We start from the raw sequence: 27,166 nt of genomic DNA on the forward strand, positions 1-27,166 counted from the left end.
TGCCTGCCTGCCTGCCTGCCTGCCTCTTTCTTGCTCCCTGTTTCTCTCTCTCTTCTTTTGGCTCTTTCTGTCTTCCTCCCTTTCTTTCTGTCTTACTCTCTGTCTCTCTTTCTCCCTTTCCTCCTTCCTTTTGCCCATCCGTCCACCCACCCACCCCGCTAGCGCCCGCTGTATTTTGGCTACAGCGGGCTTAATATATTAGTGTGATATAATATAGCTAGATATTAAGCCCGCTGTAGCCAAAATACAGCGGGCGCTAGCAGGGTGGGTGGGTGGACGGATGGGCAAAAGGAAGAAGGAAAGGGAGAAAGAGAGACAGAGAGTAAGACAGAAAGAAAGGGAGGAAGACAGAAAGAGCCAAAAGAAGAGAGAGAGAGAGAGAAACAGGGAGCAAGAAAGAGGCAGATAGGAAGGAAGTTTTAAATTGGGATGGCTAACATCTTCAGCCGGGAGGTGAAATCGTCGAGTTGCTCAGGGACAGAAGCTCCTCCAGGAATGCAGATTTAGCAGGTTATTAGTGGGGAGTTCATTCCCCAGGTCCAACAAATATTGTGGTGACCAAGCCAAAAGGAGCAAAATATTTTTTTGTTGTGAGATGTGAGATAAAGTGGAAACAACAAAAGAGGCGACATAGACTCAACCCAAAATATTCCAATTTTGTCAAAAGGGCCAAACTAATGAAAAAAAATTTTTATATATATATATATATATATATATATATATATATATATATATATATATATATATATATATATATATATATATATATATATATATATATATATATATATATATATATATATATATAAAAATTAAAAACATTAAGAGGCTGAATATCAGACTGTACAATTTACAAGCATTCCTGATGAATGGATATGTTGTTTATAGGACATATTCATCCACCAGAAATGCTTGTAAATTTTACAGTAAATTTTACAGTCACCTACTCAAACACTAAATATTTTAAATCTTATACATTAACGTGATATAGTAAATATTTTATTTTATTTGTTGTAGCTTGATCCTTTTGACAAAATTTGTTATAAAGAGGTAGATAAAGGATAATATACAATGTACTCGTAATCAAGCCCGCTGTAATAAAAATACAGCGGGCGCTAGGCAAGGGAGCCCCCGGCAGTCGCGTGCAGCGTAGCTGGCGGGGGCTCCCTTGGCCGGCGGCCTGACGCGTCGGAGGCGCTTCGCACCTCCAGGCGCGTCAGGCCGCCGGCAAGGGAGCAACTTCCTTGTCGGCAGGGCAGGAGTTGGCCGGGCCAAAGCGCCTGCCGATTGGCCTGGCCGATGGTCTGTCCGGAGGAAGGGGCCTATCGGCACCCTTCCTCATCCTGGACAGAGCCCGCCCTAACTCCTCCCACAAAGCCCTTATGGTTTAAGATAATATATGCAATTGAATTTGTGAATAAGAAAAAAGAAATCAGCATTTTTATTTTTGGACATAGAGAAAGTGTGGTCTTTTCAACTGAACGTACTTCAAAATATGTGCTATGGCCCAAAATACTGGAACTGGATTCAACGTACGTACTTGAACCAACAAACACAGATTTTAATAAATGGAAAATTAATAGAAGCAATTTCAAACGAAAGAGGAACACACCAGGACTGTTCTGTCACCGTTATTATTTATCCTGGCAACAGAGACTAGATTAGACAAGACAAAAGGATTAAAGGAACAAAATTGGATCATGCAGAATACAGAAGAAGAAGAGTTGGTTCTTACATACCACTTTTCTCTACCCGAAGGAGTCTCAAAGAGGCTTATATACACCTTCCCTTTCCTCTCCCCACAATAGACACCCTGTGCGGTGGGTGAGGCTGAGAGAGCCCTAATATCACTGCTTGGTCAGCTTTATCAGTGCTGTGGTGAGCCCAAGGTTACCCAACTGGCTGCATGTGGGGGAGCGGGGAATCAAACCCGGCTCGCCAGATTAGAAGTCCGCACTCCTAACCACTACACCAAGAATACACAGTAGCTATCATTCTATTAAATACCTGGGGATAAATGTGATTGAACAATACTGTAATCTTTTCAAAAACAACTATCAGAAGACTTAGAACAGTGGTTCTCAACTTGGGGGTCAAGACTCCTTTGGGGGTCTAACAACCATTTCACAGAGTTTGTAGCAGGGCAAGCAGCTTGGCCAGGGGGGCACCATCTACACAACAGCCTTGTGGGATAGATCAAGATAGAGCATCCGTCCGTCCCTCCAGAGCAGTGGAAAAGAACGAGATCGGCATGGTCGGACAAGAGGCAGAACTGAACTGAGAAGCCTCGGGGGGGGGAACAATTTATATACAATCATGAACAATGGATCTTCACGCCATTTATCAGTTTTGGTTTAATTTATGAGAAAGAACACTTGCAAAATTTTATGGTGGGGGTTACCATAACATGAGGGTCACAGCATTCGGAAGGTTGAGAACCACTGACCTAGAAAGTGATACAAGCACATATATCTAGATGAAGAAGAAGAAGAGTTGGTTCTTATATGCCGCTTTTCCCTGCCCGAAGGAGGCTCAAAGCGGCTTACAGTCGCCTTCCTATTCCTCTCCCCACAACAGACTGCTTGGTCAGAACAGAATATCACTGCTTGGTCAGAACAGTTTTATCAGTGCTGTGGCGAGCCCAAGGTCACCCAGCTGGTTGCATGTGGGGGAGCGCAGAATCAAACCCGGCATGCCAGATTAGAAGTCCACACTCCTAACCACTACACCATACTGGCTCTCAGATGGAAAAAATCTGATACAAGCACATATATCTAGATGAAAAAACTCATGAATGTATTGCCAAAATTAATTTTGTTGTTCCAAATACTACCTATACATGTACAAGAAAGAATAGTAACAGTGGCAAAGACAGGTAAATAAATTTATTTGGAATAGTAAGAAATCAAGAATAAATTTTAAAATACTTGATGAGAAAAAGACAGGAGAGTTAGCAGTTCCAAATATAAAACTATGTTATCAAGTAGCAGGTCTGGTCTGGATTGCAAATTGGATTAATAGTAAAACTTAAATCAGTAGACTTAGATGAAGGTTTACATAATTAATTTACGGATAAAGAAATAAACCAAAACTATCATAATACAAGAAAGCTGTCATATAATTAAAGATGAACTTTTGAGAATATGGCTTATACATCGGAATTTATTGAATCCTCCAAATTCTTCTCTCATGCCCCCAATAAAAGCTTACCATACAAGAAATAAAATGCGAAAAATAAAAATGGTTTCTTAACATATGGCAGTATGATAAACTTAAGTCCCTGCAAGATAATAGAGATGAAAGAATCAGTACTCAATGGTTACTATATTACCAATCATCTTCAAGAATAAAGAAAGTTATCAGAACAGAAAATGGAGCTCTAAGAGAGATGACTAAGTTTGAACACCTGATTACAAAACAAAAATATCAATTAGAATATGCTAGTAGGAATACTAACTAACAAATTACCAAAAGTTTTAGAAGCAATAATTTGAATATATGGTGACAGCAGTTAGAATGATCTATGCAGCAAAATGGAAATCAGATGTCTGTCCAAGCTTAGAAGAATGAGAAAAACTTGCTAATTATGACAAAACTAACAATTTATCTAAGAAACTGATGAATTTCAAACGTTGAGAAGAGAGAGTAACTAATATAAGGGGAAACTTAGAATGAGAAACAGTTTAAAAGTTCGAATTAGAAATAGTTTAAAAATTGTATATAAATGTATTGTAACACATATTGCAATGTAGATGAAGAATGAGAGCAAGTTTTTAATATAAATGAATAAGGAAGTAGATTTTGAATAAAATATTTTATTTTTTATTTGGAGATATATAATAGACTTTAAACTTTGGTATATTAAAAGCTGTAGCTAGTATGTAAAAGGTAAAGGTATCCCCTGTGCAAGCACCGAGTCATGTCTGACCCTTGGGGTGACGCCCTCCAGCGTTTTCATGGCAGACTCAATACGGGGTGGTTTGCCATTGCCTTCCCCAGTCATTACTATTTACCCCCCAGCAAGCTGGGTACTCATTTTACCGACCTTGGAAGGATGGAAGGCTGAGTCAACCTTGAGCCCGCTGCTGGGATTGAATTCCCAGCCTCATGAGCAGAGCTTCAGACTGCATGTCTGCTGCCTTACCACTCTGCGCCACAAGAGGCTCCTGTAGCTAGTATGTAGAAATGACAAAATATGCAACACAGAATATGTAAGAATGATGAGAATATAGTTGTAAAATGGACCAGTTATGAAATTTGAAATTAAAAATGTTAGAAGTTAATAAAAATGTTAGAAGTTAATGATGTTTATATCCTATAGAAAATCTGTAAAATTATTTCTACAATCTTTGTCTTTGATATACTTAATTAGTTACATAATCCCTTTTCCATGTGTATTCCTATTCTATCTATCTAATCTATATCTATATATGAAAGTTGTGTTGTGCTCCTTCACCAAAAGACTTTGATCCCAGGAGCATTGTTAGACTGCCCCACCAGCCTATACATCAACACATAGGTCGCAGAGAGAAATCTTGCATTCTCAGTGGAAAGGGTTACCACTAGCTCAATGAGATACATTTGTGTGAATCCTACCTAAACATTAGACATAGCCACATAAGAAACTCTTATGGCACACAATGGCCTGCCAAAATAGTTATCAGTACAAATAACTGCAATAAGAGGTTATCTAGCCAATTAAACTGTTTTATACTTCTATATAAGTGAACAATCAGTCTTGCTTCAAGCTACAGCTCTGATGCATATTTAATCCTTTTCCTACTTTTCCTTTGCCAAAGTTGAAATTGTGCTATTTAACCAGACATAAAAATAGAATCAAGTATGTGACATCTGGTGAGGTTCTGTGTGTGTGCGTATATGTGTGTTCATTCAGTATCTGTGCCAGGTGCTGCCTGCGTGACATTTTGTCACCTGCCCTTGGCCTTCTATTTTTAAGTTGTTCTTGACAGCTACCTTCCCAGAAAAGCAAAAACGTCAAATTATATTAGAAACATTTTAAAAATTAAACAAAGTTCTAAATAAGAGGTAGCTTGCACTCTATATTAACTTCATAGAGTGAAGAAAACAAAGTGGAAATGGTAATATTTGATGATAATTTTTGATTTTGGCAGCTGGGTTTAGCCACAGATTTATTAGTCATTGACATATTTAAAAATGTATTTAAAATGTATAGGCTGAGTTCTGCATGTTATTAAGAGGTACCCAAAATCCTAACACATAATACACTATAAAAAGTAGTAAGTACTAGACAGTGATTGACTGAAGCCAATACCATGATGTTTTCAGGATATAGGGATGCCAGTGGGATATAGGGATACCCTGAAATTTCAGCTCATCTCAAGACTACAGGGATCTGTTCCCCTGGAGAAAACAGATGATTTGGAGGGTGGATTCTTTGGCATTGTACCCCACTCAGGCCCCTGCCCTCCTCAAACTCCATTCCCAAATCCCCAGAGGTTTCCCAACCTGGATCTGGCAACAGACTTATATATACTTTTTAATATTTATGTGAATTAATCAGTCATGACCCAGATACTCAATTTCTCCTTTTCCTCCAGGCACCATCATTTGTACTGTAGATGGACTTCCAAACTGTAGTTTGAGGTTTAGCAATAAATTTATTAAAATATTTATACACCAATCATCAAATTATGGTGGCTTACAAATGTAGGTGCGAGCTATACTTCACAAGAATATACATGTAGTTAGTGTACATCAGGGGTAGTCAAACTGCGGCCCTCCAGATGTCCATGGACTACAATTCCCAGGAGCCTCCTGCCAGCGAATGCTGGCAGGGGGCTCCTGGGAATTGTAGTCCATGGACATCTGGAGGGCCGCAGTTTGACTACCCCTGGTGTACATATTCATAAAAACTATAGAGAGAAAGAACAAGGAAGCATTGGTCCATCTTTACTACGCATACTGAAGTACAGAAACCAAATATTATTCAAATGGCTCCAAATTATTCAAATGACTCCAAAACTCTGCTAAGGTAGGATTTGGGGGAGATGGCTCCAAAAAGAGGTTCCATGGCTGTGAAGGAACATTATTGAGCCAAAGCACATCTAGAAGATTTCAGCGACGATACACTCAAGAGAAACCCTGAGAAGATCTATGCTGCCAGATCTTACATTACATCTTCCCCAAAGTTGTTCATGGTGTTAGAACTGGTAAGGTATTATTCACAACTATTTATTCACAAAGCTTGGAGGCTTTGGAATGCAACAGAATTCCTAAATGCTCCATAGAGAATAGAGACAGCAAGTTTTACTTCTTGCAGAAAACTGGAATGAAGAGCTGCTGGGGGCAACATAGACATGAGCAGTCATCTTGAAAGTTATTAGCTTATTACTACAGAGCTGGCTGATAGGAAAGGGGAAAATGTTGGAGCAATAACAATAGAAGACAAAAGCTGAATGAGATCAAACATGCCACCATATGGCCTATTTCCAGGTCTTTGATGTAATGAAATGCTAGCAAAGACATCCAGAGAAGCTCTTCAAAATAGTTTCAACTATTTCCAATCTAAATACTATCCTCAGAAACAGGAAATGCCTGTGGCTCAGCACAACATGTTTGCCCAGTTCTTTATTGATGTGGTGGTTGTTTCTGCTCCAACTTATAGTTTAGACATAGAACGTTTGTCATAGCTGTTTGGATCAAATTTGTTTGCTGACCCTGATGAACGATGACATATAACTTGATATTGTCAAAGCTACCACTTGCAAATCAGATCCTTAACCATCATGGATGACTAAATACTGTCAGAAATACAGAGAAGCTTTGGTTGGCATACTAAACAGTTGAGGCAGCAATGGTTTATCTGCAATTGGAGGAGGGGGTTTTACTTGGATAAACTAGTTATTGACCTGTATCAGACTCTTTCTCTCTTTTTGAGCAACATGACTATGTGGTAGCAGAACAACTTCTGACATATCTAAATGATCTATATTTGATTTATTTCGGTTTACCTTCAGACCTGATTATGAAATGGCTTTGGACATACTAGTGGATATTGTGTGCTCATAGATAAATTTTACTATTTCTTCCTTATTGAAAACTCACAGCTGTCTTTGATATGGTTGAGTGTGATATTGTATTAGACGATTTGGACCAGTGGCTAACATCCTAGGTCAGTCCTCTTTGATTATTACAGCTTCTTCCCCCAATAAGATGGAAAGGGTCACCACTGAGGAAGCCAAGTCATCTCCTGGGTCTGAAGTATGTGAGCATCCTCAAGGGCTTTTGCTATTTCCAATGGTGATCACACCTTTGTCAAGCGCTGAAAAAACTGGTGACATCAATCCTTGTATTTCAATAATTGATCAATAAAAGTGGCCATATATGCTGAATTAATACCTGAATTTATGCTGAATGAAAGTGGCCATATATGCTGAATTAATACCTGCACATGAGAGAGAGTAAACTGAAACTGAATGAGACAAAACAGAAGTAATGCAGGCAGGAAACACTGACACTCTGGAAAACACTAACCTGACCATAACTACAGTAGTTCATGAAACTCTTGCTGATAAAAAAAAAACTGAGAGCGCTGTTGAAGCGAGAGTTGATTTAAAACAATTAAAAAATAGGCACAATTTTCCCCCCTTCCTTTATCCACACTTCTCTTATTGCCAGGATGGATTAATATAATGTATTTAATATGTAGGGATGCCTTTGAAGAAGATTCAGACGTTTTAGTCAACAGAAAATGTGCCTTCTTGGCTGATGGTGAGTACCAAACACATATTCAACCTATTTTTAGAAAGTTTCATTAGATCCAGTTTGTTTACAGGCTTACATCTAGGTGTTTGTTTTAACTCATTAAGATTTGCATTACCTTAATTACCTGAAGGACTCTCCCCCCACCATATAAGCCAACAAAGATCTGTTCAACAGGCCTCAATGATAACGTCTTCTGGCTAATTTCTACAGCACTGAGTAGATAATGTGTGATGGCCCCCATTTTTGGAACAGACTGACACAGGAGACAGGTCAGGAAACCTTCGTGATTACAATAAATTATTGTTAGTTCTTTCTCTTCAAACCAGAAAAAGAAACCCACTTGCAATCATAGTCTCAGATCTGGGTTTAGAGGAAAATCCATAACTATAAATGATTGGTATGGGTATCACTGCAAACTACAATTCTCCCTATAAAGGAAAATGAAACAAGGCTGTGTAAAAGAGATGGGTGAAGGTGTTAGTAAGCCTCTGACATCTTAACTGAGCCACTATTAATATATTTAATAATAACAAGAACTACTAGGGTACAAAATACAACAGATATCTATTTTCACTTGGCCTGAGAAGAGGGCAATTCAAACTAGCAAGAATTCTTATGGTTAAAAAAAGCTTCTCAGCATAATAATGGGAAATTTATATTACAAAAAAGCACAGTATTAATATTAGATTCCGCATAATATAATACTGCACATTGATTAGGATACTAATGATATGTCTGTCACTATTTCAATATTAATCAACAGAAAAGTGTTCTCAGATTTGAAAAAAACACTTCAGATTTATTTTAAAGATTCAAGTTCCTCACAACATAACAGGAAAAATAATTTCCCACTGACTTATAAATAGCACACAATCCAACCATCCTTCAACAAGCATGGAACCTTAAGTGGCTTTTCCTTCAATGAAGAAAGGCTTCAACTTTTCTCAGTGGAGTGGAAGGATAGGGGCCCCAATGTGGTGAAATACTTAATTAACAGAACGTTTACAGGAGAACTGACATTTTCACAAACATAATGCTATAACCTTCTCTATTTGCCTGACATGAAATTATATTCTAAATTTAGAACCCTATTAAGGGTTGCCAGCCTCCAGGCAGGGCTTAGAGATCTCTTGTCATCCGCTACTGATCTCCAAACTATAGAGAACAGTTCTCTGGAAGAAAATGACTGCTTTGAAGGATGGGATGACCTCTGCAGCATTATATACCACTGAGGTCCTTCCCAAAATCCTACCCTGCCCAGGCTCTACACACAAAACTCCAGGAATTTCCCAGCCCAGAGTTGGCAACAGAAGACTATTACACAGACTCAATTGTAAATTTGAAATATTCCAAGAAATTGGTGGTTGAAGTCTTGCACTTGATGCGTCAGCAACACAGTAATGGTTTGAAATTTTTTTGTTACAGAAGGACATACTAGAGGTGATGGAGTCCTCATGGCTGCTATAAGAATGCCACCGCCATTTTAAAGTGAATGTGGCAAGCTGAAACTCTCTTGCACTATCCCATACACCTTTGTGGAGTACTTCTGCAAACATGCTTCGGACACACATAGAGCAATTGATATTCAGGAGATCCTGCTGCTGCAGTAATGTGGAAGTGGCATCAAATCTTTTGCAAGATACATGGACAGCCTAAATTCATCCACACAGTTTGGAAGACTTATGACACTTATTTTTGGAGGAAGGAGTGGTGATTTCTTCCGATCTCCCCTTCTAATACAGTCAAATGGTTGGAAGTGATCTGTAATTGATTAATAATGAACAAAATAAGGTGTAATGTGCAAGTAAGATATGATGTGGAAGTAAACATAAATGTCCCACACCATATATGTGTTTCTGTGCATGTGTGTGCACGTGCATGAGTGTGCAAGTAACCAACTGGTAATCCTATTTACAAACATTTGAAATGGAAGTTGAGGTGTTGGCCCAGCAGTTCTTGAAACTTACTCATAACTAGAAAATTAATGGGAATGGCTTAAATAATTTATTGCAAAGTTAGACAGATCTTAAAATTCTAACAAGTAGGGAAGGGAGTTCTGAAAACAAAATTTTCAAGCCCTTCGTATGTTGTTATATACATTCAAAAATATTTGAAAAGTTAAGTTTTCATAAGAGATTGCAAATAGATGAAAAGGTATAAACAAACAGGCTTCAGAACACTGTACGCATTCTGCCTAAGTGCACAATGATCAAGTTTTGCCTTTCTAACCACAGCTCCAGTGGCACTGAGTCCAAAAGGGTAAGCAACCAACTGTGTAATTCCAGACACGTGATCTCAGCTGACTGGATTTGGGTTAAGAGACTTTGCACATTCCAACAGAGACTGAAGTATTAACTCTGTCTATCACAGTGTATTTCATTTGCTTAATAATAAAACTTGCTGGAATTTTCCATTATTCACATTCTAAGGATTACTATCTACAACTTTATTATAATAATGCCTGGCTACATGGATTTCTAAGGATATTACAATTAAGAGAATAGGTATCATAACTCCTAGGAAAGAAGTGATTTCAGTCCTCTTTAGGAGTTACTGAAAACTCTTATGTGTTACCATAGAGCAAGGGTAGTCAAACTGCGGCCCTCCAGATGTCCATGGACTACAATTCCCAGGAGCCCCTGCCAGCGAATGCAGTTTGATTACTGCAGTTTGACTACCCCTGCCATAGAGTTTCCAGAGTTTCCTGAAGCGGACTGATACCATTTCCAAGTTTTCTGGGAAATGATGTCATACTGTTAGCCCAGCAGTCATTTTGTTCTTCCACTGCCACTCCACTGGCAGCAAAGGCCTATCAAGTCTGATTTTTATTATTTATTTAGATTTCTATACCGCCCATTTCTTTGCAGCTCTTGGCGGTTTACAATGAACATTATATAATACAACTTACATGGAACGATATATAGACTGTAACATCAACTTTCAAATAAGGCATCAAAACATTGCAAAACCACATTATAATATAAAATAACAATTAACAGTAACATTGGGGGTTGGTTCTTTCAGTCATGGAGGGGGTGTCTGGGGGTTCAGCAGCTGTTCTAAGTCAGTCGTCCGCAAGTGAATGCCTGGTAGAAGAGCTCCCTCTTGCAGGCCCTGCAGAACTGCGGAAGTTCGGGCAGGGCTCTGATCTCAGGGTGCTCGTTCCACCAGGTGGGGGGCCAGGACCAAGAAGGCTCTGGCTCTTGTTGAGGATCAACGTGCTTCTCTGGGACCAGGGATCCACAGCCAGTTGGAGGTGGCGGAGCATAGGATCCTTTTGGGGGTATAGGCAGGGAGGCGGTCTCTCAAATACACTGGGCCCAAACCGCATACGGCCTTAAAGGTGATTATCAGAATCTTAAACTTGATCCGGAATTCAACTGGGAGCCAGCCAAGTTGTTGGAATACCAGCCGGATGTGGGATCTCCATGATGTTTTAGTGAGAATCCTGGCTGCAGCATTCTGCACCAATTGTAGTTTCCAGATCAAGGATAAGGGTAGGCCTACGTAGAGCGAGTTGCAGAACTCCAGCCTAGAGGCGACCGTCGCGTGGATAACTGCGGCTAGGTGCTCTGGGTCCAGGTAGGGCACTAGTAGCTTGGCTTGGCGGAGGTGGTAGAATGCCAGCTGCGCTACCTTTGTGACCTGGGCTTCCATTGTAAGGGAAGCATCCAGAGTCATATCCAGGTTGCTGGCGAAGTGCGTTGGTGAGAGCTGCACACCATCTAGGGTGGGCAGACGCGCTTCCTCCAATGGTCCCTTCCTACCAAACCACAGGACCTCCGTCTTCGCAGGGTTGAGTTTCAGGTGACTCTGCTTGATCCATTTTGTCACTGCTTCCAGACATCTGGCTAAGGGTTCTGGGGGAAAGTCAGGGCGGTCATCCATCAGGAGATAGAGCTGGGTGTCATCCACATATTGGTGGCAACCCAGCCCAAACCTCCGCACCAGCTGAGCCAGAGGGTGCATAAAGATGTTGAATAAAATAGGAGAGAGGAGTGCTCCTTGTGGGACTCCACATGTGAGCTGATGTTGTTTAGATTCTCTCTCTCCTATCACTACCCTCTGTCCGCAGCCCCAGAGGAAGGAATTCAGCCATTTGAGGGCCGTTCCCCGTATTCTGGTGTCGGCTGAATTCTGGTGTCGGCTGTATTCTGGTGTCGGCCGTATTCTGGTGAGCTAGGAGCTCGTGATCTACTGTGTCAAACGCTGCTAATAGGTCTAATAGTATGAGCAGTGCTGACCCGCCCCAGTCTAGCTGGTGTCGGAGGTCGTCCGTCAGGGCGACTAGCGCTGTCTCCACCCCATGTCCAGGCCGGATGCCTGACTGAAATGGGTCAAGGGCTGAAGTTTCCTCCAGGAATGCTGATATTTGGTCCGCAGCAGCCCTTTCAACCAATTTCCCCAGAAACGCTAAGTGCAAAACGGGGTGATAGTTGTCAGGCTCCTGTGCGGCCAAGGATGGTTTTTTGAGTAATGGGCAAACCATTGCCTCTTTTAATCCCTCTGGGAATTCTCCTTTTGAGAGGAAGAGATTAATTATTTCCCGGAGAGGGGCTCTTATTCTTCTGTCTGTTGTTTTTAGAGGCCATGATGGGCATGGGTCTAGTGGGCAAGTGGTTGGCCTCGTTGCTGCTTACCATGTACCATGATTACCATGTACATGTTGGAAAGGGCAATTAGTAATTTCTACAGTGCATATAAATTGCTTATATTTTGGCTTTTAAGACTAGGAAAACATGGAAGATTCTTGAAGTGGCTTATGCTAAATTGCTGAAGATGAATCAATAATTTCTCAAAGACCATGGAGAAAAAAAGCTTAGACACTAAAATATTTTGACATTCAGAGCTGCTTCTGTGACCTTAAATCTTTATTTGGAGCAGGTTAAGAGACTAAAACTATTCATTTTACATAAGCTTCAGGGGAGATTCTGTCTATGCCTAAATTAGACTGGACTGGGTTGTGTGTTCTCCTGAACATAACAATCTTAGTAACATTCAACCTTTGGCACAACTGCAGAGAGAAAAGAACTAGTAGAAATCAGCCCAGGGCTACTTCAAAGACCAGGTGCTTTGAACTACAGAATGGCTAAACTACCTCATATGGCTTAAACTTAACTTAGTAGGCTAATTGTCAGCCTTGCCATTGCTTGGCTCTCCAAAATATCACAGCAAGTCCTGAAGTCTTAAAACTGGACATCTGAAAAAGCCAGCGACCAGGAAGTATTTTGCAAGCAGGTCAAAGAGATTCAGGAGAGCTTCACATGTATATTTGCAATACCAACATTAGTGCAATCCTTTGTGTGTAGAATCAAACATGCACTTCAAATGGGCATTTCTGAGCTACTGTGATGCACTGGAAATACAAATATTGCCTTTGACCCTGTAACTGTGCATTAAAAGTTGTTGTTAACACACTTAAGATTACATATACATGGAAGTCCATCTGTTCTTTTTAGATTCCTGGCACATACTGCCCTTAGAAACTTTAAAGGGACACATTACATTTTGATATTTAAGGTCAAAACTATATTTTAGCTCAAGCTGGAATCATCAGAGATCATTCTGGTATTACTTCTCCTGTTTCTGTCTTTAATACTTATCTACACAGGAGGAGATTTTATGGCACAGCAATTTCTAGACTGTATTAAAACCATACGTGGCTAGATGACTTTTCCAGCAGCTGTTTTTAAAGCCTAGCTCTTGCTGAGTCAGGAGCATCTGTTAAGAGATGCACCGCTTCAGACTGCAGGTGGGGCCTCACATGACCGAATGCTCCTCACTCCCAAAAATGCTTTGCACAAAGAAAACAAATACCAGGGGAAATGTCAGGTTTATAGCATAGCCTTCTTCTGCTCATTCTAGTTTTATGTTTTGGTGGGCTTGGATTTTGCCTAGAAGAGATTCATTAATACTTCCTTCTGCAACTAGATATGATTAAATACCAGAGTCTTCAGAAGAGGACAGTCAGCCAATTGTTGTCTTAAATATGAAGAAAACAGACAAATGCATATATTTGCCTAAATGTTAAATTATACCAAAAATGCAGATGAGGATGCTGAGCTTTAAGAAAAAAAGGCAAATTATATGACTGAGACAAGAAGTGTACCTGCTGAATAACTACAGTAGTTTGAAAATGACTTCAGTAGAGTGCCGTTTTTGTATGGATTGCTGTGCATTTTATAGGTTAGTTGGATTGCTTTTAGGGGTCATTTTATTGGGGGGGTTTATGCACCTTTTGTAACCCGCCACGAGCCTTTTGGGAGTGGTGGGCTAGAAATTTAATAAATATATAAGATGTCCTCTTTTCATCAGTTCTCTGAAGCAGAGAAGATCTTAAAGGGACCTCCCAGAGCGGTATCATCAATTTTTGAGATGGATCATCATCATCTTTGCTTAGTATGTGCTGCAGCACCCTTCTGCCAAAAGCAGCTTCTGCCAAATTTTAAGTATTGATCTTGTAGTGCCTAATAAATGTGGAGAGAGATGACTAGGTTTCTGCTTCCAAACTTCCTTGACTGCTTGACATGTGAATGTGAGACACTGTTAGTGGCACTGTTAACTAAATGAGCTGTAATTCCAGGATTTATAGGAAGTTTGTGGATCTTACAGGCCTCTACTATGCATGTTCTAAGTATACTACTTATGGCCTGCTTGGCTAACTTATCTCCTGTCTTAGGTGAAGTTATAGACAAGCCCTTTTAATGAGTCTTCCCTAAGTGGCTTGAATGGTGGCTTCACAAGTGTTGAGAGAACAGTATGCAACTTCCATGTAGGGAACCTCAGAACCTGTGGGAGGCCTCTCAAAGCTCAGAGGATATGCTGTATGTGAGGATGTCTCAAAATGCCACTGAAGAAGAGTTGGTTCTTATATGCCAAAGTAGTATATGTAAAAGGAGTCTACCCAAAGGAGTCTCACAGTCGCCTCCCCTTTCCTCTCCCCACAACAGACACCCTGTGAGGTGGGTGAGGCTGAGAGAGCCCTGCTCAGTCAGAACAGCTTTATCAGCGCTGTGGTGAGCCCAAGGTCACCCAGCTGGCTGCATGTGGGGGAGGAGTACAGAATCGAACCTGGCTTGCCAGATTAGAAGTCCGCACTCCTAACCACTACACCAAACTAGCTCTCTGATTTGGGGCAGGATCATGATTCAGGCTATGATTTGCCATTTGAGGGTGGGAGCTTTTAGCCCTCGTGTGACTCCTTGCAGGAATGCAAGAATGTTTAAATGGTGGTTTCAGTGGATCAAACACTTTCCAAAATGTGTTATAAATTCTATTTGTTGATTGCCTCCTGGAAGCCTGTGACATCAGCATCATTCCCTAGGCAGAGGAAATTTCTTCTCTCAATCTTCTTGAGGCCAAATGCAACCATCCTGGTAGTTGATACCAGACAGATCTGATACAGCATGTCTTGACCTCCTGGGAGGTGCTGTGAATATCTCCTGGGGACCAAGACCACAGTCTGCATGGCCAGAACACAGCCATTAGAATAACATCTACTAGTGGTTCTTTGATTTTCCTAAACACTTTAGGAATAATTGAAATAGGTAGAAAGGGCAAATAACAAGGTCTTTGGCAATGGAGAGGTGAGAACATCTGTTGTCTCTCCCCTGAACTGAGAGGATTTTCTTTGTCCAGATGATAGCCACCCTACACACAATGGATGCAATTTCAGACACACAATTGTCATAGCCACAGCATGATGAGCTTTTCACAGTGCAAACACTGCTTTTTTTAAAATCTAAGCTGTCATGGAAGTGCCTTGATCATCTTCTGATATCAGGTCAAAGGACTGCATTGCTGTAATGGGAGCATCCACTAGAAGAAGCTGCAAGATCTGTAGCAAACAATGGAAAAGTGTGCAACTGTCATGTGCCCATCCTAGACTACATATCTTTCCCCCAGATGGCTCTCACAGCTTCCCTTCCCTGAGACCCTGTCTCTCCCAGCAGAAACTGTGTCTCTTATCTGCTGTGCAGTGTTACTAAGAAATGTGAATGGCCTTGCAAGGCAGCTTGCACCAGACTGTGAAGTCATTTGAAGTTTGGTTTCATTTTGCTTAATTGTGGGAACCCAGTTTGGTGGGCAAGCTTCTTCAACAATGTACATCTGTGATGGCAACTTCCGTAGAAGTTCCCTTAAGGCATCCAATAAAGCTATTCATCTCTATTATGAGCTGAGTCTGTTTTGGTGCCTTCAGAGGTGTACTTCCTCAGGGTCATGACAGAAACATCTTGATAAACCCTGGGTATTGCCTGTTTGCTAAAGGTTTTACCCACTTGTATTTTAATTGCTTTTCAAAGAATTCTGAGAATAGAAATGTTCTTTCTGTTCTGGGGAGGAAATCTTTATTTCTCAGCTTTAAAAAACTTTTTTTTTGTACAGGTACTTCAATGTTCTCCTCATTTTGACTGTCTGATAGAAACACTCCCTCTTTTCTGCTATCAGTGCCAGAAGAAGAATCTACATCTGAGCCAAAAGTATTTATCCCTCTTTCTCTATTACAGAATTCAATCTGGGTTGCTTTAGTGGGCCAATATGCACCTCACTCCTCAGATCCATCTCTCATGTTCTTTTGTTTCTTAGTATGGAGGGGGAGGAGGAAGTATCTGATCTCTCTGACACAATACCTTAGGTATTGTGCCACAAAGGCAGTAACTCTGAATCTCTTCTCTCATAGAGTCGGAAAGGGCCATACAAGACATCTAGTCCAACTCCTTGCTCAGTACAGGATCATGGCCTGTCTAATTATAGATATGGATTCAGATGACCCCTTCCCCCTGAGTTTTTTCCTTCACCAGATCTGCCTGCTGGTTTTGCTGCCATCTAAGTGGAAGTCTTGTTTTTCCAGGGTCAGCAATGATCTCTGCCCCAAAATGCTGTGGTATGACAGAACAGTCAAGTTCCACATCCTCCAGATTGGCCATGCCCACATAAGAGTTAATTCCATAAGGTCTCGGAGGTTATGTAAAATGGCCACCATTATTAGCCAAAAGGCTCAAACAGGCTTTAGGCCCTGGTGCTTTATTCATTAAGTGGCAATTTCCCCCATACAGTTTTCCTTTCCTTGAAACAAGGCGTCTGCTGTGGCTGTCTTCGTCTGCTGATTTTTGTGAAGCAGCCTGCCTCTTTTTTCGCCCTTCACCACTGTCCTAGAGATCAGAGGAGATAAGGGGTTTTGGTCGAAAGAGGACTTAGAGGAAGTAGATAAGTTAGAATAGAAAAAATATTTAAAGAATGATTCAAAAAGGAGAGAAAAAAAGAATTTAGCACAGAAAGAGGCAAAACCTATTCGTCAGCTGTTCTCCCTGTTGAGGCAGGAAAGAAACTGAAGAGGTTGACTTCCATAGGCAAGAGACAGGAAGTAAAAAAAAATGTTCCTGCCTTCCTGATTGGACAGAGGAAATCACTATTTAAGATGTCCTCTACCTCAGAAGGAGAAGAAATCAGAGCCCCATCATTCTAGTTGTGAAGCCTCATAATCAATAAACATACATAAAACTTTTAGCAAAAATTGTAGTCTAGATCAAAGGGCAATTAACGTCCTCTAAACCAGCCAACCAATGTAATGAGTTATTTCAAACACTGCTTTAATTCACTGAGGTCAAAATTCTTCATAGCCAGAGGGGGGGTGGGTGGGAAACAGAACTACTCCATGACTCTTAGCAGCTGGTTCCACCCTCCTACAAAACATTGATTTTATATGACTACTGCTATGCCCTTTAAGATACAGAGATTCCTAGATCACAGACCTTTTACCCTCTGTCAAAGCAGTAGATACTAGGTTTGATTCTCAAGTTTGATAAGCAACTATAATGATTATTTCAATGTTTACAGAATATTTGTTGAACAATTTCATTGCTCTCTATCCTTAAAGTTAACTAATTCCTAGAATCTATATAACAGTACTCAAGTTTAACTAAAGATTTAAAAAACTGATGTGGTTGTAGACATTAGTATGAATTATTAAACTAACAGCTGCCCAAATCACTCTTTCATAAGGTTTATGATGAGTACTAGAAGTACTTTAATTTATCACTGAAGCTGAAAGAACAGCTTGGTCTGCTCAGCTGAAGAAATCATCAATATTTCATTATATCTATCAAGCAGATCATTTTTTTTAAATGCAATCCTTCTGTCCCAGTTCTCAGTCATTTGAAATCTGTATCCTACACTAATTTAGCAGGCATTATAATATGTATACATTTAAGGCAAACTTGTGAAAATATACCAAAAATAATTACTCATTTCACATAATAGCTAGATTTCCAATTTTGCATGCTTTTAAAATGAAATTTTAAAATTGAACATATATTTTGAATCAGAAAAATCAACTCCACGGAAGTCATGATTGGTTAATGTTTTACTGCATCATTGTATACTTACTATTCACCTTGGATAATTGTGATCATGGTCAAAAGAGTAGCATTAAACATTTAGCAATTTGTTTACTAGCAAAAAAAGTATAACATGATATAGCAGCAAAAAGCTGTTTTCCTTTTAAAGTGAGTATGAACATATGAATATTCCTAACCTGTAAAATGATTCCTCCACATTATATCAGCGAAACTCATTGGTGGGCCACTGGGAGGGTAGTGTTTACCTTTAAGAGGCTCATGATCAGTCCTTATCATATCCATTAATGAGTTTTCCAAAGAGTGCAAATTAAAAGTATCATAGGGCCGATTCCGGTCCTAGGAAAAAACAACAACAAGAAAGGACTATTACAAAGTCATCAGTAAATATTGTAAGCATACTTCTTCATCACAAATTACTGGTAAAAGAGCAAAATGTGCAAATCTTAAATTAGTCATAGCTTCAGAGAAATTTAACAACAAAGAACAAGGAAAGAGCAGCATCCAAATTAAAACCTCTTTTCACTAAAAATTCATTTTGGTACAATGAGATTGTTATAATCAATAATGGACAAAATGTTAACATACAACTTATATTTTCTCAGAAAACTAGTATCAGATTTGAATAAAGCCCTATGGAATTTTCCTTTCCTGTCATACAGTTACACATCTGGAAGGGATCACAATGTCACTAAAACCAACTCCATACCTTCTATCCCTTCAGCTATTAATAGAAAAATTTAACACACATTTTCAGAGAGCAAAAATGAAAATACACTACAGTCACAAAAATGTCTGTGACACACCTGATTTCCATACAACTATATGAGAAGGGGCAAAACATCCAATTAAGACACACAAATACATTTAGAAAAAGAGCCTTTTGTTTTCCTTTAATCCCATTACTGATCACATGTTAAAATTACTGAAAACATTCTATAGAAACCTATCTTCAGTGGAGTTGAATTTATATTGCCAAATGTCTTTGTAAAATACATTGAGGCATGAAGTAATAGCAGGGAAGAAGGAATAAGCTTGTCGCCCAAACAACATTCCTTGAAATACTTTCATTTGTACCCCAGGAATGTATCTGCACTGAATGCTTGCAAAATAAGGCAATAACTCGCCCACAGCGAGATTGCACAAACACCTCTGAAGTAGATAAAAGGAGTGATGCACAACAAAAGAATAGGCAGCATGCAGCAGCCACTTGAAAATCCTCACCAGATTCATCCAGTTTAGTTTTCAGTGCTAGTGTGCGCTGCATATGAAATCAATTATTAAACCCCAAGAGCCTATAAAACTGTTTAGAAGATCTACTCTGTTTAAAATTCCAAATCATTTCTGTATTAATATTCTCAATAATTTACATACTGATACTTTTCAGTTATTGCTTTTCCACACACTAATTTAGAGGTACTAGATCTTATTTACCTAGACAGAGCTGGAGGAAAAATCTGATTGATCAGCTTGCCTGGCATCATGTTCGTGAATTCATCTATGCCCAAATCTTATTGATCAACAAGAATGTACTCCCATGTCAATGTATAATAAACTAACCGATGGATTAAGTGCTGCTCCAGTTTCTAACTGTTTAGAATTAGACACAATCTCTCTTGCATGGCACGTTTGTATTACGTGAGTGAAGAGAGACAGCCCTGTCCAGAATCCTGGCCCTAGAAGCAGCTTTGCTAGAAGCAACTGCTCAGAATCAGAATCCCCTTATTGGCATATATGTCAACATAGTAAAAACAAAAAACAAAAAAACAGACATTTAAAGGGTTACAGAGTTCATGAAATCATGAGTATAATTTCGAATAACCAACAATATGGCGCAGAGTGGTAAGGCAGCAGACATGCTGTCTGAAAGCTCTGCCAATGAGGCTGGGAGTTCAATCCCAGCAGCCGGCTCAAGGTTGACTTAACCTTCCATCCTTCCAAGGTCGGTAAAATGAATACCCAGCTTGCTGGGGGTAAACATTAATGACTAGGGAAGGCACTGGCAAACCACCCTGTATTGAGTCTGCCATGAAAACGCTAGAGGGCATCACCCCAAGGGTCAGACATGACCCGGTGCTTAAACAGGGGATATCTTTATCTTGGCTACCACCACAATAAATGTAGGGGCTTTGTTATTTAATATTACATTAATCAAATACTTCCCATCCATACACAACAATTTAATTTTCTTCAAGTAACCCACTAAAGGACGACACAGTTGAACAAGTATATGGCAAAATATGTCAGGAACATTACATCTATACAATCAGAGTCTCTTAGAAGTGGGATTTTGGAAAAATCTGCCCTGAGTTACATTTGTGGGGAAGATTTTTAAACGTGCTAACAGATATGCTCTTCTTATCTTAAAGGATATATGTCCAAAGTTTGGAGGTATACTGGGGAAGTATCTGGTCCTGCATTATCAAGAGACAGTTCACCAACTTTATACGATGCCTCATTAGATAGGCAGGAAGGAGAGGGTTACAGAAGTAGCACAGTTGTAAAAGAGTTCCTTGCAAAGCATCCTAAGGCCAAGTGCTTGCTGACCCCCCCCTCCAAAAAAACACACACACATAAGATTTGATTGACATTCATCATCAACATTAAGATCTTTCCCTAAGTAGCTCAGGAGAGGTCTCATTTGAATCCTCAGCCACCCTGCGAGGAAAATTCAGTACATGACTTGCTCAAGCCAGTATGCTCACTGGGTCAAGGAGGACTTGATCCAAGGTCTCCCCAGCACAAATCCCCATACTAGTTCTCTGAAATGTGCCATATGTATTCAACCAGTAAACTTAATAACCCTACTAGACTACACTGCACTAGCTGTCCTTTACAGCAGCGGTCCACAAGCTTTCGCTCGCTGCGGACTGCTGCTCCGGAGTCCGGGGAGAGGGCGTGTTTGAGCTGCCGCCATGCCGGCGGCCACGGCTCCCCCTCCCAACCCCTCCAGGCCGCCAGCAAATCGGCCGCTAAAGCGGCCGATTAGCTTGCGGCTCGGCAAGCTTCTCTTCCCTCCCCCCCCGAAGCGAGAAGCTCGCCGGGCCGCGAGCTAATCGGCCACTTTGGCGGCCGATTTGCTCGTGGCCTGGCGAGCTTCTCACTTTGGGGGGGGGGAGGGAAGAAGGAGCCGAGGCCCGGCACTAAGGCATTCGCAGCCCGGCACCGGACCGCGGGCCGCGGGTTGGGGACCACTGCTTTACGGGGATCAGACCTTGTTCTTTTCCTTATACCGTGTAACTACAGTTTCAAAAATCAATGTCACAGTTTCAAAAACATGGCTCAGGGCTTGAAGAAGCAGAGAACAGTGCTGGGAGTTCTTTTCTAGCACATCTAAGGAATATGCAAAAATATTAAAAGGGTGAGGGCAAAAATATTTCTGAACCTCTATCTTCCTCCAATTAATTAATATAAAACATACATTTTCTGAAGTTGGCTAGTTAAAACAATAATAGCTTATTCATACTGTATTTTCTTGCCCATCAGCTACTAGACACAAACAACACAAAAATATACATTCCTTTATTTTCAAATAACCAGCCGTAATTCTAGTTGCTGATAGCAAGTTGCCTAACAAAACCTGAAGTCAGTCTACCCTGGCCCCAAATGCAGCTTGCACCACTGTCAGCTTCATACCTACCTGTTTACTTAGGACCTTATCTGTCTATTGAGAGCCACCTTGTGTTGTGATTAGGAGTGCTGACTTCTAATCTGGTGAGCCAGGTTTGATTCCCCATTGCTCCACATGCAGCCAGCTGGGTGACCTTGGGCTTGCCACAGCACTGATAAAGCTGTTCTGACCCGAGCAGTAATATCAGGGCTCTCTCAGCCTCACCTCCCTCGCAGGGTGTCTGTTGTGGAGTGAGGAAAGGGAAGGCAATTGTAAGCCACTTTGAGACTCCTTCTGGTAGAGAAAAAGCAGCATATAAGAACCAACTCTTCTAGTCTAACCAGATCTAACCAGGATACAATGGAAGAGGGAAGAACAATGTAAGTTGTTTTGAGTTCCCCTTCATACCTGCAGGACCATCTCCTCCCTTATGTACCCTTAAGATCAAGAGGGAAAAACCTGCTCAATATCTGCAACCCTAAGGATGTCAAACTGGTCTCAGCCAGAGTCAGGGCCTTTTTGGCCCTGGCCTGGTGGATCACTTGCCCTGGAGAGATCAGGGCCCTGAGAGATTTGGGGTAGGCAAGGCCTGTAAAACAGAACTGTTCTGCCAGGCCTATGGCTGAGGTCAGAAATGACACCAAAATTCTAGCCTCCCTTTCCAAAACATCTGCCAAGCTTTCACCATACTTGACAGCTGCACCATCCACTGCTGGGAAATTAGAAGAGGTTTTAACTTAATCCAATTGTAGAATGTTTTAAACTGACAACTATTATTATTTTGTTTCATATATGTTGTTACCTACCCTAAGCCTTCAGGAAAGGGCCAGGTAAAAAAAAATTAAATTATTATTATAAGGGGGAAAGGGAGATATAAATAAAATAAATATGATTAAGATCTCTGATATAGAATGAAGCAGGTAAAAAAATAAGACTGTCATGGCCAATTAGAGATAGTCCCCTAAATTGTCTGCACAAAGCAACCAGATAATCTCATGCCATAAAGTCCATCTTAAAGGCTATTAAAAAACAGAAGTTACTTTCCTAAAAGCAACTGGATAATTAAAAGATTTTTTTTGAGGATGAAGTTGTATGAAACAATATGTTGAATAATCCATACCAAGAACATACAAACTGCCTTGTGGAATGAGATCAGGCTGCCTTCATCCAGAAGTAGCCAAGCAGGTGCTTCTTGGCCCTTCCCTGTTTGTCTGGTACTCAAAGAGGTAGATTGTATCTCACTTGAGAGTTTTAGCTGGCTGATATGGCTAACAGTGATAGATCTATCAAATGATTTTGTCTAGGGAGCTCTTTTTCAAGTAAGCTACTGGCCACAGCCAAATCTTGTAGTATTAAATGTTAACCACACATTATGTGAAGAAGTCCTCCCTTTTGTCAGTGCTAAATCCACCAGCAGTCATGTTCATATGGTGACAGCTCACACTAAATAATAAAGTCTACCCCAGCAAGCTACAACTTGCCTCTCTTTGAGTATATCCAGATGTGAAGAATAGTAAGGAAGCTGTAGTGTAAAGTTAATATAAAACATTTGAATCTGAAGCTATTAACCAACAGGTTATGTAGCATGTTGGCAGATCTGTGTTATACATATAGTACACATGTGCACAGGCCTATCAGACAATGTTAATGTTTAACTCATCTAGCAACAGACAAGAAGGGAAAGGGGTAAAGTTTCAATCATGACAGAAATTGACAGGTAAAATTTAAAGATCACTCAACTATGCGCTTCCTCTCCTTCAGAACTCAGTATGGAAAGATCTTGTCAGTAGCCACAATAACCAGGTACAGCTTAGGAAAAGTAGGCTAGGGCCTACATATAATCTTCTTCCATGCTTCAATGGGTTTCACTAGGGGCCGTGGGACTATATAACCTGCTGTAACTGATGTCCAAGAGTCTTTATTTTTGTTGCAAAAAATGTTCAAACATTCAATGTTTCTCTTAACACACATTTTACATAATCTTGCAATATGCTTGCTGGCATACTTTGAGAACCCATGCTTTTCCTATTTTGCTATTTAAACATACACCACCATAGAAACATACAACTGAACAAAATATATTTCACCTGACCCAGCACTTCAGAGCTGAAGTGCCACTTATTTCTGCCACAGACATTAGAATACAGATGTTGCAAATTGCCTTTCTTTTGTGTTTGAACAAAAATTGAAAGCCATTATTCTTTCTTTATGACTTTCACTTTTGCGAATTATCTGTGGACATTTTTATAACTGACTGAGCACTTAGCAGTGGCATTTAGGTTTATGGTTGCCTGGTACTAAACAAAATGCTTTTGATAAAATCTGCTCAAGCATTCTGATTTGTGAATGGATATTTAAAAGCTAACAGGAGGACTTTCTGTTCTGTTTACACACTTAGTTAAAAATATCATATATTCAAAGAAAAGGGAATAATTAAAAACAAATCACACCCAAGATGGCCATTACATAAGGTCAGTCAGAAAACCAGAGGAGAGTGAAATGTTTTGAGGCATGATATTAGTACAATGTGGAATGGCACAGCTCAAACAAAATGGATTTTATACTAACCAATTTATCAACCATTTTATTGGCAAAAACAAATAACTGCTGTAGCTGCATAGCATCAAAATCCATAAACCTAACTATGTGTAGGAACTACAGTACCCAGCTGACCTAGGAAGTTGTGCCCATGCAGAACCATATCAATAAGATTTCAGTGGCTCTTCTTCCCAGATGTATAGGATGCACAATGGGAACAAAGTAGGACCCCCGCCTTCCCTAATGGTCTTCTGCCACTGCAAAGCCAGCACTGCTCCATGTGCCTGAAATACCGTAACAGATCGTTCTGAAGACACTCCAGTGGATCATTTCCAGAACTTGTTTGAGTGACCTCATACTTGCCCTTTACAGACTTCAACTGCCTTTGCTATATATGCCAATAAAGGCTATGCTATGTTAACTACCATAGCTAAACCATCTGTGCTAATAAAGTATAAATATTTACAAACTACCTACCAACAAACACTTGCTACCTCACAGAAAAACCAGCCAAGTAACTATCACCTCTTTTTTCAAACAAATTCTATACCAATCTTGTTCCTGGCAAGTGCCAATAGGGTTGCCATTCTCAAGGCAGGGCCTGGAGTTCTCCTGGAATTATAGCTGATCTCCAGACTACAGAGATCAGCCCCATTGTTGAAAATGACACCTTCAAAAGGCAAGCTGTATGGCATCACATCCCCACTGAGCTCTCTCCCCAAACTCTGCCCTCCCCAAGCACAGTTCCCTTATCTCTAAGAATTTCCCAACATGGTGTTGGCAGCCCTCTGTACAGGACAGAAGCAAAATCACATGCATTGCAGGTGTCCTCCGGACTCTAAGCGGGAGAAGAATATATCAAGCAAGCAGGCTCCGTGAGCAAAGGTTTTGGAGTATTATGCACAAAGAAAGAGGGGCTCCAATTTAAAAAGCAAAAGGGGTGTGTGGATAAGGAGGGCAGAACAGTACTCCACTGAGTTGCTTACTGTGTGTTGTCCCTTTCTCTCAAGCATTTTTCTCTCGACTAGACACTTTCAATATCTGTGTTCACTCAAGAGAAAACAGATATTGGAAGACAAACTATGCAAAATAAGTCAGTTGTAACACACACATTGCAAGTGAACACAATAGGCACATTTCATGTCACTGTACCATAGTCCGAAGCATACAAATTAGCCAGTAGCATATCTAGTTTAGCCCTGATGTGGGAGCTAACCCTGAACATTTGTGCTTCCTAATATGGATTTAGCCAATTTGTTTGCCTCAGATCACCCTCTTGGTGCCCCAAGATCTTTCTACATTGTTTCAGAGGGAGGTCTGAACAGCTGAGCAAGTGAAAGCAAGTTTTCTGTTTATCACAGAGAGGCACCACCTATCTATACTAGCACTCCAGACTCTTTGCACTGAAGCAAAACAATTACATAATCCCTGTTTAAGGCAACGTTACCAAAGAAAAGCTGGTATGTTGATATCGTTCTGTAAGCCAAAAAGATTACTCTTCCTTTCTGCAGTCAACACCTTGGTGAAGGACACAATGGAAATTATCACTTACAATGTGCTAGGACAACTAACACTAGAATTAGTATGTTACATTTCCAAAAAAAAAAAAGGGGCCAGAAGTTTATTGCTTCAGTTTTAGTTGAATATATTAAAAACGTTCCCAGAAAAGCCAATTCTAGATCACTCAGGAGTAATCCGAACAGTCCTCCTTTAATAGAAGCTCTCAGAAGAAAAATACACCTGTTTCTTGAGAGTTTATATTTAAACTAACCATGTTAGTGGTGGATTTCCCCCCTTACCTCATACATAAAAGCAATTGTTCTGGCATCTATGAACATTTAATCTGCTCACATTCTAGTTAAAACATTCAAACCTACGTACAAAAATGAGTCACAGAAAAATATTCTAGAAGAATGAAGATAAAGTTTAAAAACTGTATCAAGCATTTATATTTCTGTAAAGAGCTGATCATGTGTACACCCAGTTAACATAAGTATAGCTGAGAGGTTATCCATTGTACATAACACTTTCTTCCTTAGGCCGTTTCCTGATTTCTTTCACTTTCTCACTGGTTTCTCTCAAGGTTACTCAAATTATAGAATTTCTTACCATAAGATGTGGAAATAATCACGGCCTTAGATATTTTTTCTTAAAGGAACATAAACAAAATAAAGACAATCAACTAATATTAATTCTAACAGCCAAACAGAGCTTTCCTTTTATGAGATGGCATGCTTCTGAAAATGAAATTCATCTTCTTCAAGCCCGCTTGTGAGTACCCAAAGGCATCTGGGCAGCTACGTATGGAAACAGAATGCAACATGCAGATGGATTTTGGTCGGACCCAAGTAAGACAATTCTTATATTTTTGGCGGCTAGATGGAGAAAATGTTTAACTGGGCACAATACAACAAAACATTTTTAGTTGTGTTGGTTGCCTTTGGAACATGGGTACTCTAGAATTCTGTTAACCAGGCTGACAACCAAGTTTTATAAGCAACAACAGCTAATTTAATGTTGACTTTATAAAAATTATAATGGCATATGGCTGAGAAGGACATCACTGTAGGAGAGAATGCAATGGGAAGGACAAAGATGAGTGACATATGAAGAATCATGATGATGCAAAATGACAGCAGTGACTTAACCAGAGTACATTTTCCCTATGATAACCTTATTCACAAGTCTGCAATAAACTTACAATGTTAAGTTTTATCAAAGTCAGCAGTTAATCAATTTTATCAGATCTCATAATTTATAATTCAAAGTACATGAATAGTTAACATGAGTATTTATTTATTATATTTATTTATTATATTTGTATACCGCCCTCCCCGAAAGCTCAAGGCTGTTCACATAAAACAGAACAGAAACAATACAGATAACTTAGATTAACAATAATGAAGTGAAACAACAA

The 27,166-nt window shown here is 40.0% G+C and overlaps 1 protein-coding gene across 9 annotated transcripts in view; it reads right to left on the reverse strand.

Moving 5' to 3' along the window:
- The window catches only part of CPEB3 (cytoplasmic polyadenylation element binding protein 3), a 92,931-nt gene that overhangs the window by 51,873 nt on the left and 13,892 nt on the right, over positions 1-27,166 (reverse strand). For 7 of the 9 annotated variants that reach the window (XM_077350240.1, XM_077350242.1, XM_077350238.1 and 4 more), the window contains one exon: positions 18,281-18,440. In XM_077350240.1, coding sequence (XP_077206355.1) covers positions 18,281-18,440 — 160 coding nt within the window. The remainder of the gene's footprint in view (positions 1-18,280; positions 18,441-27,166) is intronic. The other 2 variants (XM_077350239.1, XM_077350245.1) reach the window with 1 other exon arrangement.

This window comes from Paroedura picta, chromosome 8, assembly GCF_049243985.1.
Source record: "Paroedura picta isolate Pp20150507F chromosome 8, Ppicta_v3.0, whole genome shotgun sequence".
Classification (NCBI taxonomy): domain Eukaryota; kingdom Metazoa; phylum Chordata; class Lepidosauria; order Squamata; family Gekkonidae; genus Paroedura; species Paroedura picta.